The sequence below is a fragment of the Opisthorchis viverrini genome, assembly GCF_000715545.1.
Source record: "Opisthorchis viverrini unplaced genomic scaffold opera_v5_136, whole genome shotgun sequence".
In the NCBI taxonomy this organism is placed as follows: domain Eukaryota; kingdom Metazoa; phylum Platyhelminthes; class Trematoda; order Opisthorchiida; family Opisthorchiidae; genus Opisthorchis; species Opisthorchis viverrini.
The window spans coordinates 521,053-537,057 of NW_008751793.1; the positions used below are offsets into that span (position 1 = coordinate 521,053).

Consider the following 16,005-nt stretch of genomic DNA (forward strand, 5'->3'; position numbering starts at 1 on the left):
ACTGGCCTTGGTATCCATGTATGAATACTTCTCAAGTGGATTTGATGGGGAAATCTGCCGGATCAGTCGCCGACTCTAAGCAATCAGCATAATGGCGTACGATTTAGCATCTAACCGACCACCTAATTAGGCTGATCGGTTGAGATGGACCTAGTGGTTAGAGCGCCAATTTACTGATCGGAAGGTCCGTGGTTCGAACCCGACCTCTGCCTCTCGACAGCCCCTGTCTAGGCTTGGGCGACCTGGCAGTATCCCATCTCCCGTTTCTCCTACGTGTGGCATGGCAGCCAGTTATCGAAAGGGTGCTACAGCTGAACGATTATTTTACGGCATTGAAGCATCGGTGTCACTGACTGATGTCATGCTGTCGATGATGATGATGATGGTGATGACCTGAGTGTTAGCGGTAAACTCGTCGAGACGGGGATAAGACCACTCCGTCCTTCTTGAATAGTTCAGCATCTAGCGAAAACAAACTGCGATTTACTAATTGAACTACTGGTAGTCGGTAGTGAATTTCTACCCTGAGTGACTGAGCGCTGGATGTGTAATTATATCGCGTGTTTTTGGTAAGCTAGTCTTGTGTTCCCTCTCCGTCCCACTTTCTTTTCCATTCAAGCGGCTTTACAGCAGTGAAACATCAGTGTTCTTCTCTGGTGTTTTTGTCCGTGATACTGATGAGGCCAGGAGGTCCGTTTCAAAACGTACCCTGACTATTGATGGAAGACTACCAGGAACAGAAGGTGTGCATTTCAATGCAACACAAATCGCAAATGGTCCAGTGAAAGTTCGAGAAAGCGCGAGGTTTGTCGACCAGCTTCGCTCCAGGTAAGTTTAATGGCGCTGTCTAGACAGGTGCAAGTAGGGATGTCGATAGCATCGCCATCATCAAAGACAGCAACATCAGTGTTGGCACTGATTCTTCACTGCCGTACAACCACAAGACACGTCTCGTTATTATATTGAAAGCCTTATAGTGAACAGGAGAGAATAAGAGTTGGTGGGGGAGGGGACCTAATGCTAACCTATGTCAAGAATTCTGATGTGCCTACACCTCCAACCGTTCAATCAGACAATCTGGAAAGAAACTGACCGCACGAACACCACCGATATCGATTGGTCTTCATTTCTTGCAATGTCTACAGCCAACCAGAGGCGGGATCACGGGGACCCCATCCTGGAAGGCGGACAACACCCAAACCCTTCGTGGTCTCTTGCACACCCTTCTGCCAAGTCATGTGCTGTCCACCTCGAGGTTTGCGCCATCCTGAAGGAGGCACGGAAAACAAGACTCGTTTCGGTAGATGATATTTCGGCATAGGTAGCACATGACCGAGCCATCGTAGTCGATGATGCTGGATGTTTTCCCGGATTGAGGTGCCTGCAGCACAACCAAATACCCGTTTTCTAATCGCCTCGTTACTGACGCGCTGACGCCATCCACAACCAGCCACGCTTCTGAGGCATCGGTCTTCGAAAACCTGAAGACGCCTCACATCATCTCTCCGCAGAGGCCATGTCTCGCACTCATACAACAACACAGCCATTACTGTAGCCCGCTACACACAACCCTTAAGATCCAGTGAGATGCCTTTTTGACGCCACAAGTGACGCAACTTAGCAAACATGGTTTGAACCTTTGAGATTCTTGCACTGACTTCATCAGACACACTTCCGTCAGAGCTAATACAACTACTGATAGTATATGTCAGGGCACAACCGCTGTGGAACACCTATCCTTCCTTCATTCATCTAGCGCACAGTGGCTGTGTGTTTGTTATCGTATCTACAAGTTTTGATAACCTAGGCACAATTCTACGTGGAGTTCCAAGGTAATTTGGCGAGACTGGTTGGTACCGGGAGAGGGGGGGTGGAGCCTGCCACCAACAGTTCGTACAGAATGTCTTATCAAGGGCGCGCATCTTATTGTCGTAATACCTGGAAGTTCTTGAGCTTCGGGACATCTACCAACACTGCCCATGGACCATTCTTGACAAAAGCAGGTGGAAGGTCGTCAGTACCGGCAACACGATGACCCTTGAATAGAGAATTACATTCAGACACTTCTGAGACTGAAAGCGGCTCACTATTCACGATCCATCTTCATAGCTCCGTTTACTAAAGGAGTGCTGTGGCCAGATTCATGCCACTTCATTTGAGCTGTCTAGGGTGAAATTCTCTACTGCATCTTGTAATGTCGTTCTTGGGGGGTGGACGATGTGATGGTGTCGGGATCTCACCCTACAGTCCGGTTTATTTTCCTTCCCATGAATGTCAGGTGTGGTGGGGCTTGTGGTTTCCTACACGGACTCCTGGATCTGTTTTAAACCGGAATAGATTTGTCCCTCAATTGAGTTGTGCACTTGACTAACCGGTGTTTGCTTTTTCGTCCAATGCTGCTTTCAATCTGTCCTTCCACTGGGGCCTCCTTAGCGTATCAAACGTGAACTGCGTGCAGAACTTAAGCTGCTCTTCTCAAAGCACGGTCTGACTGCTATTTGTGAGCTCATTCTGTCTCGGGCAATCCAAAAGTGGCCAACAAAATTGGTTCACCCAATCACCTGATCCCAGAGCTGAAACAGCCAAGGGATTTCGGCGAGTTTGTTTCCGTTTTTGCCCCTTCCAAGCCTAGCCCCCATGTTTGCACCAACGCTATTTTGTGCTTGAATAGAACCAAAACAGACTTATCTGCTCGGACGGTCAAATGCTTCGGAAATCGGAGGTGAATCCCTAACTGTTCATCCGAGTGATCACGTGACGTTTCACGTAACTTCGAGATCGTTTTTACATCTCTTGTAGCGGGTCAGTAGTTGCCCTCATTCAACATCACCCCAGCGCGAAGTGACAGAAAAAACCGTTCAGTTGTAGCACCCTTTCGGTGCCTAGCTGCCATGCCACCCGAAGGGAGCACGAGGGCTGGGGTGCTGGCAGGTTGCCCAGGCCTAGACAGGGAAAGTCGAGAGGCAGAGGTCGGGTTCGAACCACGGACCTCGCGGTCAGTAAATTCGCGCTCTAACCACTTGGACCATCACGCGGAGAGCAACTTTGTACCTACTTCAAACGGTTTTCCATGTATTCTGTATGATGTGTTTTTGAGGGTACCAACCTGAGTGCAACCTCCCGTTTTTATCACTGTCTGTTTCTAAATGGCGCAAAGTAAACCGACAGAAAAGTGCACTTTAGAAGGATGAGATTCAAACATGCTTACTACGATCGTGCCCATGAATTTAAGCATTAATTTACATCGCCTGATAGCATGAACGTTATGTGCAGGTACCAAAATATTCTCATCTCTTCAGTGAAATGCAGCTAGGCAGCTCTATCTTTCAAAGGGCATTGCAGCCCATGGGCTTCCGTAATTGTCACTCATTTTTTGCCGGGCCACACATTAGGCAAGTGGATCTTTCGATTTCAGTCTGCGAGTCACAAAAGTTTCGGCAAGTGGGTCAGCTGATCGACAAATTCCCGTGTCGTTCTAGGCCTTCAGCAATCGGGTTCGTTAAAAGTTTCGGCAAGTGGGTCAGCTGATCGACAAATTCCCGTGTCGTTCTAGGCCTTTAGCAAATCGGGTTCGTTTTTGAAATCGTGGTGTGCACGTCGTTCTCCAGACGTTCCGGGTTCGAATCCCGTCACGATCAAAGATATGCAGTGTTGATGAACTTGGACAAACCGAATTTCGGTAGTTTCACAATCATCCCGTCGGACCCGAATCACTGTTCAAACCAGAATATACGAATATACTTCCCAAGGGTCCGAAGACCGCCGTCCTACAGAAAGAACGCGTTCCCATACAAAGTAAATTTATTCTTCAAACTGTACAGAAGGACAACAACGTCGGGAACTTTATCACGCTCGAACTAGGTTTCTCCTTCCTCACATATATACGTTCTCATCATACCTTTGCCTTTGACGAAAAACTCCCCTCGATAGACAAAATGAAATCGATCTTTCAACATGTTTTTCACATCTTCTGATACTTGAATCGGCCCGGGGACTCCGGTGTAACACATTCGACTTGCCACATTGACCGTGTCTCCCCAAATATCGTAGTGCAGCTTGGTGGTTCCGATAATACCCGCCGTCACCGGTCCAATATTGTAACCGATCTTGGCTCGCAGAAATCCCATCTCCTTCCGGTCATAAACACGGATTTCGAACAGCGCCTTACGAAGCATGAAACAGTAGGTCATCAGAGTGCACAAATGACGCATTTTGTCCGCATTCTGCTCTATTTCTTTGCGGTTCAACCCCGACGCAACCATGTAGTTTTCGTTCATTGATTTGATCTTTTCCACGTGTTTTGCATCCGGATGTCTCAGTAGTTTGTCAAACGTGCAAATAATTGTGTGTAACAAATGTAGCGAGCGTTCTGCGCCTCCCAAATCCTCGCGATAGATTTGTGAGAAAAAATTGGCGACGGACACGAAAGCGACACCGACCATTGGATGAGCGACCGCATAGTGTAGTGTGACCTGTGGGTTGAATAGATCATCTTTACCGCCTTCGCGAAGTTCCTCAAACACATAGGCTGGAACAATGTTGAACAGGAGCTCGTTAGCCTCAGACATTGCCTTTTCGGCCGCCTCACTCTCGATTTGAGCCTCACGGTGTACGAAAAAACAAAGCTTGCAAATCCGTTCGGTCTCACGTGTGAGTTGCATCACTAGGAAAAAACAGAGAAATTGTTCAAACTGTTGCACGTACGACCACCGGTCCAGAGGTAGTCCGTTGAACAGTATGATTTTGTGCAGACATAGTGGAAGGTTTTGCGTGCCAGTGATGTGGACGAATTGGTGCACGAGCAGGACAAAGTAGCTGAACACACAGCACGTACATCTTGCCCAGGAGGCCGATGAAGACGGAATACAGTGAACAATCAAAGCGACGAGATTGAACGAACTGAAACACCACATTCGAATTTCCGGTCGCTCCAACGTGAAAAACGTGTGACGATAGATCAGAATGATCAAAGTGGGCAAGCACGTGAACAGACCTGTGAGCAGTTCGTAGACAATTTGTCTGGTACACAGCTGATAATATTTGCGTAACCATTTCGATTTGATTCGGTCTGGATAGGTTGTACCGGTGAAAATTGCTGTGAACAGAAGGAAGCAGGAGAGAGCGAATGTGATCACATAGAAGAAGGCCAGTCCGAATTTCGGGACAACCAACATGCCGAAGGTGGACATCATTAGATTGATGAGAAAGAACACAAAAGCATCCATCACTTGAGCCAATTTTTCCGAGTCCACGAAAGTCGGACCAATGCGGAACCGTTTTTGTATCTGATAGTGCCATTCGATTTCCATATTGAGGAAGCGCAAAAGTACCCCGTCCAATGGGGGTGCTTGGAACAGCAAATGCTGTTTGGCCGGGTCGGTTCGTAAATCCTGGATCAGTTCGATATCACGACGCAAATGCATCGCGCTGGTCTGATGACTTAGTTTGATGTCTGCCAACGCCTCCGGGGATAGTTCGAACTCAAGCCATTCGACGCCGGGATCCAGAATGTCCGATTCCGAACTGGAACTTGAATGATCAGTGGTTTCGTTTGAACTGATGGAACTCCAGTTGAGTGCACTCGGTTCCGATTGGTCACTCGCAACTTGACGGTGTGTCCGTCTCCTTGACTGTGCGTACTTTTCGTACACACTGCTGGTTCTGGACACACGATTTTCTCGAGCCTGAATAAAGTAGGTCGGTATGTTGACCTTGGCGGCAGTCTGTTCGAACAAAAACGAATGCTCACGTTTGTCCACAACCAAATCGGGACCGGGGACGACCACATACATATCCTTCACCTCTTCGTAAGTGGACTGACTGATATGGATAAAACCAGGTCGACCGGTTGACTCCAGCTCATTGGCAATACGGACATCGTACGAGTAGACATCGTACCGGAAGCGATCACAGCCCAAGATGGCCGCATGCCCAATCCCCGTATGAATGCCCACGCGCATGTTGACCGACTGTTGGCTTTCTTCGTTGAATCGGCGCAAAATTTCACACAAAGCCAAACCCATCTCGATGCAACACATGGCATGCGGTTGATTCGGGTCTTGTCCACCAGCCATACAATAATAGCAATCGCCCAACGTGCCCAACTTCTCACAACGTGTGGATTCACACACCTCGTCAAATTGTTTGATCAAGTCGCCCAGTATGACGACAATTTGAAGTGCGGTCAACTTCGAACTCATATTGGTAAACCCAACAATATCGGCAAACATGATCGAGATGCAATCGAATGTTTGCATGTAGAACCACTCGGACACGTCGTGATGTTCGTGGAGTCGGCGCAATCGTTGGTATTCCGCACTCACGTGTTTCGGCATAATGGTCTCTATCCAGTGGGAACTCCCCTCATGCGCCCGGTTCGTTTGACACCTTGCTTGGACGCTCGTGCCGAGTTTCAAAAAGGCAAATCGTTTTCGTAACGTGTTCCAAAATCGTGCATACAAACCGATGAATATAACCAATACCCACAAAAAACATCGCATGTAAACTACCTTGTTCGAACGATTCGCACCAAGATGATACATGTGTATCACACGACTCAGATCGAACGTGAACCATGTGGGCAAATTCTCCACCCTTAGTGGACCATCTATGGACGAGATGTTTCGCGACCTCAACGATCGCTCGTACATTTGATTTAACTGTCCAAGGACGACAAAGTACAATAACGTGAGAGATAATACGAGTTCCAGACAGATTGGAAGCACAACAAAAAGTGCCAATATTCCTGTAAACAGAAGGGAAACGGGCACATGGTTCCCGGACGCACTGTAGCATCGCAGCACAAAGTGTATGCTCAGATTGATTATACCTGTGGCTAACCCCATATACGTGTAGATTGTGTGAGTCCACGTCCGAAAGGTGGCCAAATAGATAAAAATATAGAACCCAAATAACAGGTAAAGATAGTAGTTTGTAGCTTGTTTATCGATCGGACATAGCAATCCCGGTTCGAGGACCAAAAACACGCAGGAAGTGATGAAGAATTTGAGAGCGACACGAAATTGTCGTTTGGTTCGGTACAACCAGAGTTGATTGAAATAATCGGTCAGAAAGCTGGATTGGACTTCCATGGCTTCTAGCACACGACGTAGCACGCCGAAGTAGATTCGTAGGACTGCAAGTCCACTACGATTTCCTCCAAAAAGGTCAGTCAGTAGATGCGTGTGAATCGCAGTTTGTTCGAAGGTTTTCCAGCCTCGGTACCAAGCACGCATTTCTTATCATTCGTGTATAGAACCACACAACTGTTCGTCCTCAGCGGTGAGGTAACCGCCTGGCGGAAGACAAAGAGTGGACCCATGAGATTTTGAAAAATCAGCGTCGATCAATAACGGTCAGCTGATACGTTTTCTGGGAGCGAGACGACTCAGCGGTTGGAGCGTAAATTTACTGACCGGAAGGTTCGTGGTTCGAACCCGACCTCTGCCTGTCGACTTCCCCTGTCTAGGCTAGGGCACCCTGGCAGTATCCCAGCCCTGGTGCTTTCTCCGTGTGACATGGCATCTAGGCACCGCAAGGGTGCTACCTCTGAACGTTTTATTTTATTCTACTTGTCTGGTGAGCCAATCAATCAATGAAGCTTCATTGTTTCTTATTTTCTACCCTCCTTGTCTCCCTCATTTACGCGTTCATTGCAATCATGAAGGAAACTACTCACGAGGTTGTTGAGAACCCTCCAGCAGCCAACAATTGATTTCGCCCCCGTTGAAGCACATTAGTTTCACGCAGACCCAAATTGGACTGTTTTCAAGAACTACACTAATTTGCAAATCAATTTGGTTTTCACGAGAGAATCGACTGAACCTCTCCTTTATGATGTTCTACAACTGAATGCGCTGAACACAGGCCGCCTCGTGTTTCAGCTACGATGTTCGAGATATCGTAGTGTATTTTCATAGGGGAAACTATTCACAAGGTTGCTGAAAACTCTTTGACAGCCCCCGACCGGTTTCGCCCTTCTTGGGGCTCATCAGGTAGGCGCAGTTCTCGAGTTTCCGTCCACCTTTACTGGACATTCTCCGGTTTAGTTCAACTTTCCGTGTAAACCAAACTGGTGCGCAGCAGAGTTCATCTTTCAAATTTTGTACAATGTAAGGTTGACTGAAGTTTGACTTGAGGACTGTACCCAACTGATAATCCGCAGCAAGGGCGAAACCGAGCTGCCGAAGTGTTTAACCTTGTGATGTGAGTAGTTACCTTTAGGGTGCTTCCTTAAAACGAAGCTTTCAAATAAATCATGGTTTTATGGCAGTGAAGCATCACTGTTGGGCAAAGATGTCATACCGTCGATGACGAAGATATTTTGTGCAGCACATTTATTTCAAGACTGTCATACATGAGATATCGAACTCAGATTTATTTGAGACTTTCGTTAAAATTGGATTTGTTTGCAGTTAAGTGTTTTTTGTTCACTCGTTTACTTTGATTTGTGGTTGCTCATTCGTTCAACGGTTTCTCGATCATTCAATAGTTGTGCTGTTCTGATGCTTTGGGGGAATCCAACACACGTTTCATCCCTGTTAGAAGTGATCAGCGGTATGCAGCTAGCGAATGTCTACGGGGGGAGACCTACCACTTCTCGCCAGTGGTGAAGAACTCCTCAGTGCCCACTCACATAAGTAATGTTCTGCGTTTTAGCAATGTTGTGGAATGTAAATAGTTCGGGTGCACTCAACCCTGCACTGACGATGTCACCTCGGTTGGTGATGAAACGTTTGCGATCCAACCGCCAAGCTCGGCGAACAGACCAACAACCAAACAGCTCTGCGTTTTCTCCGGAAGCCACGGATTAACAACACAGCGCCACGTCAGTCTCTGGCGGTCACATCACACACACACACACCGTGACCAAGCTCTACCCCACAGAACTCTCCATTTGGTGGAGATTTTCGTGACTTTTTGAAGACCTTTGGTCTCCACATCATTTCGTCATAATTCTAACGAGTGTGCCGATGATAGCCACTTTTAAACCGGTTGGCAATTCAGTTTTATTTGGGGTCACAGACTTTGATTCGTTTGAGCCATCATTGTGTCAGTTTGATCCGGTGAGAGTCAGGATCACAACCCAAATTGACAACTGTTATTAATGTGAGAGACGTGTAATACTACTTGCAGCCTACTGATGGCGACCAGTCGCGTCGAGTTCTGTTTGTAGGTCGGTGTGCTGTCGATGTTGATGACGAAACGTTTGCAAGCAAACTACCCAGCACGATCAATAGCAAGCTGCAACTAACATACGCCAGATGACATGCTGTGAAGTCTTCAAAACTTCGGATAGATCTGTTGACCAGCACAGTCAGAAGGATCCGTTCTTTTGTCGTAAATCGTATGGAACTTGTTTGAGAAGCCAGAGGTCCCTGGCTACATTCTCAATGACCCCTTTTATCGTGATATTTTGGTGATTGTACCAGATTTTTTCCAAGTTCATGGAATTTCACTCACTCTCACCCACTTGGTATTCAGTCTTCATTTCTGCACCGCTTTTCACACCAAACTTTCCAATAAGTTCCCCCCCCCCCTCTCAAGAAAGGGAGCGTTTATCCAAGTTAGGTTTGGTAGGTCCATGTGTCGAGATATGGTTAGTGGGGGGTGTCGATTAGTGATCTTTTCGTCCAGATCAGCGACCATCTGATCACACATCAAGGTTTGGCAATATCCTGTTTCAAAATTGACACCATCTGAGACGCCAACTCGCATTTAGGTTCACCTCTAACACGGGAGTTGCATGCCATTCCCTCCCAACAAGGACTGAAATGTTACAAACAGCATTCTCTGCAAAGACCATCACCCAGGAAAGTTTTTATAAAAGAGATAAGATGTCGAAGATGCATCGTCTGTGGGCCCTTTAAAACAGCAATCGTAAAAGGAATAACTTTATCATGTTAAGTGAAACATACTCATTTGTATGCCAGTTTGATTTTGAAGGGAGGCTCACCTGGAACCCAGATGAATCTTTCTTTTGTGATGTTACAAGTGGCTTCATTTATCATAAACGAGAGATCCAGTCGGGTTCCGAGTGTCTCGTCAAAACCAAATTGGCATACATTTCATCAATTTCTTCTGGGACTGCGTCTACCTGATGAGCCCCAAGAAGGGCGAAACCGGTCGTGGGCTGTCGAGGAGTTGTCAGCAACCTTGTGAATAGTGCATTACTTTCATCACGCTTAATTGCACCGAATGTCATCTCTGCTTAAGAGTTCTCTTTTTCAAGCGTTACGAATGTGCATTTTTATCCTGTCGAAAAAGTATCCACAGGGGTGATCCTAGCTAGGAGGGACTTTGTTGATGAAGTATGGTTGCAGGGACCGTCTGCAATTTCATTGAGCGAGTAGCATCTCTGAATTCGGCATCTACTTTGAAGTCATTCTGAATCTCAAAGAAGAAATTAGCAAACAAACCTCCAAAGTTTGAAACAGATAATGTCTGCATACCGTCACTTCTTTTTACAGTACTGTGTACAGTCTCATATATTAACTATTTCGAAAGATTAGAATTTCTGTTATCGCATTATGCAACAGCTTTCGACGCCGTGAATTGGGGGTGAATAAAGTACGCCAAGGATGGTCTTTGAAAACGTGTGTGTCCCGTGTTGCGGATGTCATTACTTTGATAAATTCACTCGAAACTTTCGCAGATTGAATTGTGCATACGGTTGAATCAAGTCCCCCCGGCAGGCCACATCCAGTCCGAAACATTTGGGCCATAACATATGGGTGATCCTAGTTCGGAGGTATTGTCGTATCACTTTCATCTAAGACCATCGAATTCCATTTTTAGGATTTAATTCTTAGACGTCTTCAGAACCAGTTTATTTAAAAGAGCGTATCATTACTTGAAGTTATTACCACGCTAAGGAATAACCGAAGGGCCAACTGGCCATTTTATTTGAGTTAATCAGGCTGGCTGAGGCTGCAGAGAAATCAGGAACAAATTCTGACTGGAATAACACTGCAAAGTTTCTGTTTTTATTCAGTAAATAGCTTGAAGCTGGAATGCCTTTTCAGTGCCTAGCTGCCATGTCACCATCAGGACACTTGGGGACTGGGATATTACTCGTTTACCCATGCCTGGACAGGAGTAGTCTAGATGCCAGGGGATGGGTTTGTACCGATAACCTTCCAGTCTCAATCACTGAGCTGTCGTACATGTGCTTGCAAATTTGATGAGGGTCAGTGCATTCGGGACGAGATGGTCCAAGTGGTTAGAGCGCGAATTTACTGACCGCAAGGTTCGCGGTTCGAACCCGACCTCTGCCTAGGCTTGGGCAACCTGGCAGTTCCCCAGCCCTCCTTCTTCCTTCGGGTGGCATGGCAGTTAAGCACCGAAAGAGTGCTACAGCTGTACGATTCGGGACGACTAAAACCCTGAGAAATACGACATATCGATAGACGTGCTAATGGAGTGTTCTGCGAAAATTTAGAGCAACCCCGCAAGAGCAGTTTGACCGGCGTTGCGTCGTTGAAGCCTGTGGTAAGTGGCTGCCCACTAAGTGATACGACTTACGAACCCAAGGTTGTCAAAGATTTCTTGGGATCCCGAAGGATACACTTTAATCTGGGTGCGATTTGAACATCTGAGGCATATTGGGACACGTTGGCTGTGAAAAACTGAGTTGACTACCAAATCAATGACTCATTTTATAGACTATCCAGGTAACTCGGTATGCGTCGACCGTGTCGGGATTTCCCGGACTACTGTTTGGACAACACGGTTTTTCGAATCATCACGCAAATTCGTTCGAATCACAGTCACCTGCGTCACCTAATAATCCAGTCTGCAATCGTTGATACAGAGCAGTTTCCAGCAACATGTAAGTGCCAGGTGCAAACTGACGGTTTGGGACTGTACTGCAGTGCGGTGCCGTATCTGTCATATCTTACGAGGTGTACGTCCAGCCCAAACAAGCACGTGTCTGTATCTTTGTAATGTACTACTCACAAGGTTGCTGAAAATCCGCCGACAACCTTATGAGTAGTACGTTACAAAGATTTACATGTATCGCGATATCTCGACTATCGTAGCGAATGAAACATGAGACGGCCTGGGGCAGTACATTCAGTTACCTGAAAACATCACAAACGAGATATTCAGTTGCCTGAAAACATCACAAACGAGATATTCAGCTGGGTTCCAGGTGAGTCTCTCGAAAAACCAAATTAGTTTGCAAATGACTGTATATGAGCATATGTCGAATTCAAATTCCGGAAGTTTCGGACTGTCTGTGCTGGCGGCACATACGACAAAGTGCTTTTCTTCGGGAAAAACAATCTATTCGGTGGAGTCAGGAATACTAATTTGATTGACATTCATTCAACCGGTTACTCCAGCCTCACCGAGCAATGAAAACGGAGTGACGGTTCGGATTTGTGCACCGTGTATGATGTAGAGAACATTTATNGAACATTTGAGCCATAACCTATGGGTGATGCTACTTCGGAGGTATTGTGGTACCACGTTCGTCTATGACCACTGAATTCCATTTTTAGGCCTTAATTCTTAGAAGTCTTCAGAACCAGTTTATTTAAAAGAACGTACCATTACTTGAAGGTATTACCACGCTAAGGACTACCAGAAGGGCTAACCGGCCATTTTATTCGAGTTAGTCAGACTGGCTGAGGCCGCAGAGAAATTGGTAACAAAATTTGACTGGAATCACACTGCAAAGTTCCAGTTTTCATTCAGCAAATAGCCGGAATCTGGAATGCCTTCTCAGTGCCTAGCTGCCATATCACCAAAAGGACACGCGGGGACTGGGATATTACTCGTTTACCCAAGCCTGGACAGGAGTAGTCTAGATGCCAGGGGGTGGGTTTGTACCGAGAACCTTCCAGTCGGTCAGTTCGTGCCTCAATCATTGAGCTGTCGTACATGTGCTTGCAAATTTGGTGAGGATCAGTGCATTCGGAACGAGATGGTCCAAGTGGTTAGAGCGCGAATTTGCTGATCGAAAGATTCGCGGTTCGAACCCGACCTCTGCCTCTCAACTTCCCCTGCCTAGGCTTGGGCAACCTGGCAGTACCCCAGCCCTCGTGCTTCCTTCGGGTGGCATGGCAGTTAGGCACCAAATGGGTGCTACAGCTGTACGATTCGAACGACCAAAACCCTGAGAAATACGACATAGTAATAGACATGTTAATCGGGTGTCTTGTGAAAACTTAAGGTAACCCCGCAAGAACAGATTGACCGGCGTTGCGTCGTTGAAGCCTGTGGTAAGTGACCGCCCACTAAGTAATACGACTTACGAGCCCACGGGTGTCAACGATTTATTGGGATCCCGAAGGCTACACGTTTATCTGGGTACGATTTGAACACATGAGGCATACTGGGACACGTTGGCTGTGAAAAACTGAGTNATCCAGTCCGAAACATTTGGGCCATAACCTATGGGTGATCCTAGTTCGGAGGTATTGTCGTATCACTTTCATCTAAGACCATCGAATTCCATTTTTAGGATTTAATTCTTAGACGTCTTCAGAACCAGTTTATTTAAAAGAGCGTATCATTACTTGAAGTTATTACCACGCTAAGGAATAACCGAAGGGCCAACTGGCCATTTTATTTGAGTTAATCAGGCTGGCTGAGGCTGCAGAGAAATCAGGAACAAATTCTGACTGGAATAACACTGCAAAGTTTCTGTTTTTATTCAGTAAATAGCTTGAAGCTGGAATGCCTTTTCAGTGCCTAGCTGCCATGTCACCATCAGGACACTTGGGGACTCCGATATTACTCGTTTGCCCATGCCTGGACAGGAGTAGTCTAGATGCCAGGGGATGGGTTTGTACCGAGAACCTTCCAGTCTCAATCACTGAGCTGTCGTACATGTGCTTGCAAATTTGGTGAGGGTCAGTGCATTCGGGACGAGATGGTCCAAGTGGTTAGAGCGCGAATTTACTGACCGCAAGGTTCGCGGTTCGAACCCAACCTCTGCCTCTCGACTTCCTCTGCCTAGGCTTGGGCAACCTGGCAGTTCCCCAGCCCTCGTTCTTCCTTCGGGTGGCATGGCAGTTAAGCACCGAAAGAGTGCTACAGCTGTACGATTCGGGACGACTAAAACCCTGAGAAATACGACATATCAATAGATATCAATAATGGAGTGTTCTGCGAAAATTTAGAGCAACCCCGCAAGAGCAGGTTGACCGGCGTTGCGTCGTTGAAGCCTGTGGTAAGTGGCTGCCCACTAAGTGATACGACTTACGAACCCAAGGTTGTCAAAGATTTCTTGGGATCCCGAAGGATACACTTTAATCTGGGTGCGATTTGAACATCTGAGGCATATTGGGACACGTTGGCTGTGAAAAACTGAGTTGACTACCAAATCAATGATTCATTTTATAGACTATCCAGGTAACTCGGTGTGCGTCAACAGTGTCGGGATTTCCCGGACCACTGTTTGGACAACACGGTTTTTTGAATCATCACGCAAATTCGCTTGAATCACAGTCACCTGCGTCACCTAATAATCAAGTCTGCAATCGTTGAAACAGAGCAGTTTCCAGCAATATGTAAGTGCCAGGTGCAAACTGACGGTTTGGGACTGTACTGCAGTGCGGTGCCGTATCTGTCGTATCTTACGAGGTGTACGTCCAGCTCAGACAAGCACGTGTCTGCATCTTTGTAGTGTGCTACTACTCATAAGGTTGCTGAAATTCCGTCGACAACCTTATGAGTAGTATGTTACAAAGATATACATGTATCGCGATATCTCGAATATCGTAACGAATGAAACATGATGCGGCCTGGGCCTGGAACCCAGCACGGTCAGTTGCCTGAAAACATCACAAACGAGATATTCAGCTGGGTTCCAGGTGAGTCTCTCGAAAAACCAAATTAGTTTGCAAATGACTGTATATGAGCATATGTCGAATTCAAATTCCGGAAGTTTCGGACTGTCTGTGCTGGCGGCACATACGTCAAAATGCCTTTCTTCGGCAAAAACAATCTATTCGGTGGAGTCAGGAATACTAAATTATATGACACCCATTCAACCGGTTACTTCAGCCTCACCGAGCAATCAAAACGAAGTGGCGGTTCTTTCTGTCCTTGAGATTTATGCACCGTGTATGATGTAGAGAACATTTATGTACAAATTTGTCCAGATCACTTCATCTTTTGTAGAGCATGTGCAATTTTTACAGTTACTTCAATGTTAAGAAAATCCCATCCACGTGATACTGGTGGAGTTACCGTGACTTTTGCGTGCGCAACAACACTGTGTTGGAGTATTGTTGGCTCAACTGCATTTGTCGATTGTTGATCAGGTGGTTATTGATCCGTTCGCCCGGCCCAGCAGTTCGCTTCGTGAGCGGCATTTACCAGGTTCACGCCAATAGGTTAATAGTCACGTGATCAAATGGCAGCATCAATTCCCTCGTCCATAGCTGTCTAAAGCCAATGTTCCTCTGACACGGATGCGGATATGATCAATTCTGATCAGCTGTGAACAGCATGCAGGTATTAACCGCACTTTTGAAGCAGAGCGTGCCGCACGAACCCCGTTTTCCTGTTCGCTTTGACTGGGCCGACATCTAGCATCATTTGAAATCAAAAAAGAAAACTAAGGCACAAACTGAGTGAAGCGAACCACATGTTTACTTCCAGTCACCACAGGGCGTAATTCAAGCCATCTACTTGTACTGTTATCATGGATACACTCCGCATGCTTGTGTTGTGCAACATCTGATCATTTAAATCTGTTTTGGACGAGATTGGACTGTAGCACCGAATATGTCGAAAGCCTGCGGTACCTGTGACCATTTGCAAAAACGACCGTTTGCCTTCTTGGTTGTGTAAAAACAGACCGGTCTTTGTCCCAAATCTACTCATCTATACTCGTTTCTCATTGTAGACTGGCTTCATTTATCTGGCAGGATCTTTTTGAAGGACCCCCAAATCTCCTCACACTGCTTACCATTTATAAGTATGGTACGGGGCGTAGTCCCCGAGTTTCCGTCAACCTTATGTTCTACTTGAACCCAACGTGGACTG

The 16,005-nt window shown here is 46.5% G+C and overlaps 2 protein-coding genes across 2 annotated transcripts; one reads left to right on the forward strand and one right to left on the reverse strand.

Annotated features, from left to right (window-relative positions):
* Positions 1-1,027: 1,027 nt before the first annotated feature.
* Positions 1,028-11,408, forward strand: T265_14065 (hypothetical protein; the record flags this gene model as incomplete). The annotated part of the gene is given in 6 exon segments (XM_009171863.1): positions 1,028-1,300; positions 2,849-2,999; positions 7,360-7,578; positions 7,750-7,907; positions 11,143-11,220; positions 11,226-11,408. Coding segments are annotated over 6 exon segments (1,062 nt in total).
* Positions 3,858-7,091, reverse strand: T265_06551 (hypothetical protein; the record flags this gene model as incomplete). Its single annotated transcript, XM_009171847.1, has 1 exon — positions 3,858-7,091. The coding sequence occupies one exon, from the start codon at positions 7,089-7,091 to the stop codon at positions 3,858-3,860; it is 3,234 nt and encodes a 1,077-aa protein (XP_009170111.1).
* Positions 11,409-16,005: the final 4,597 nt, after the last annotated feature.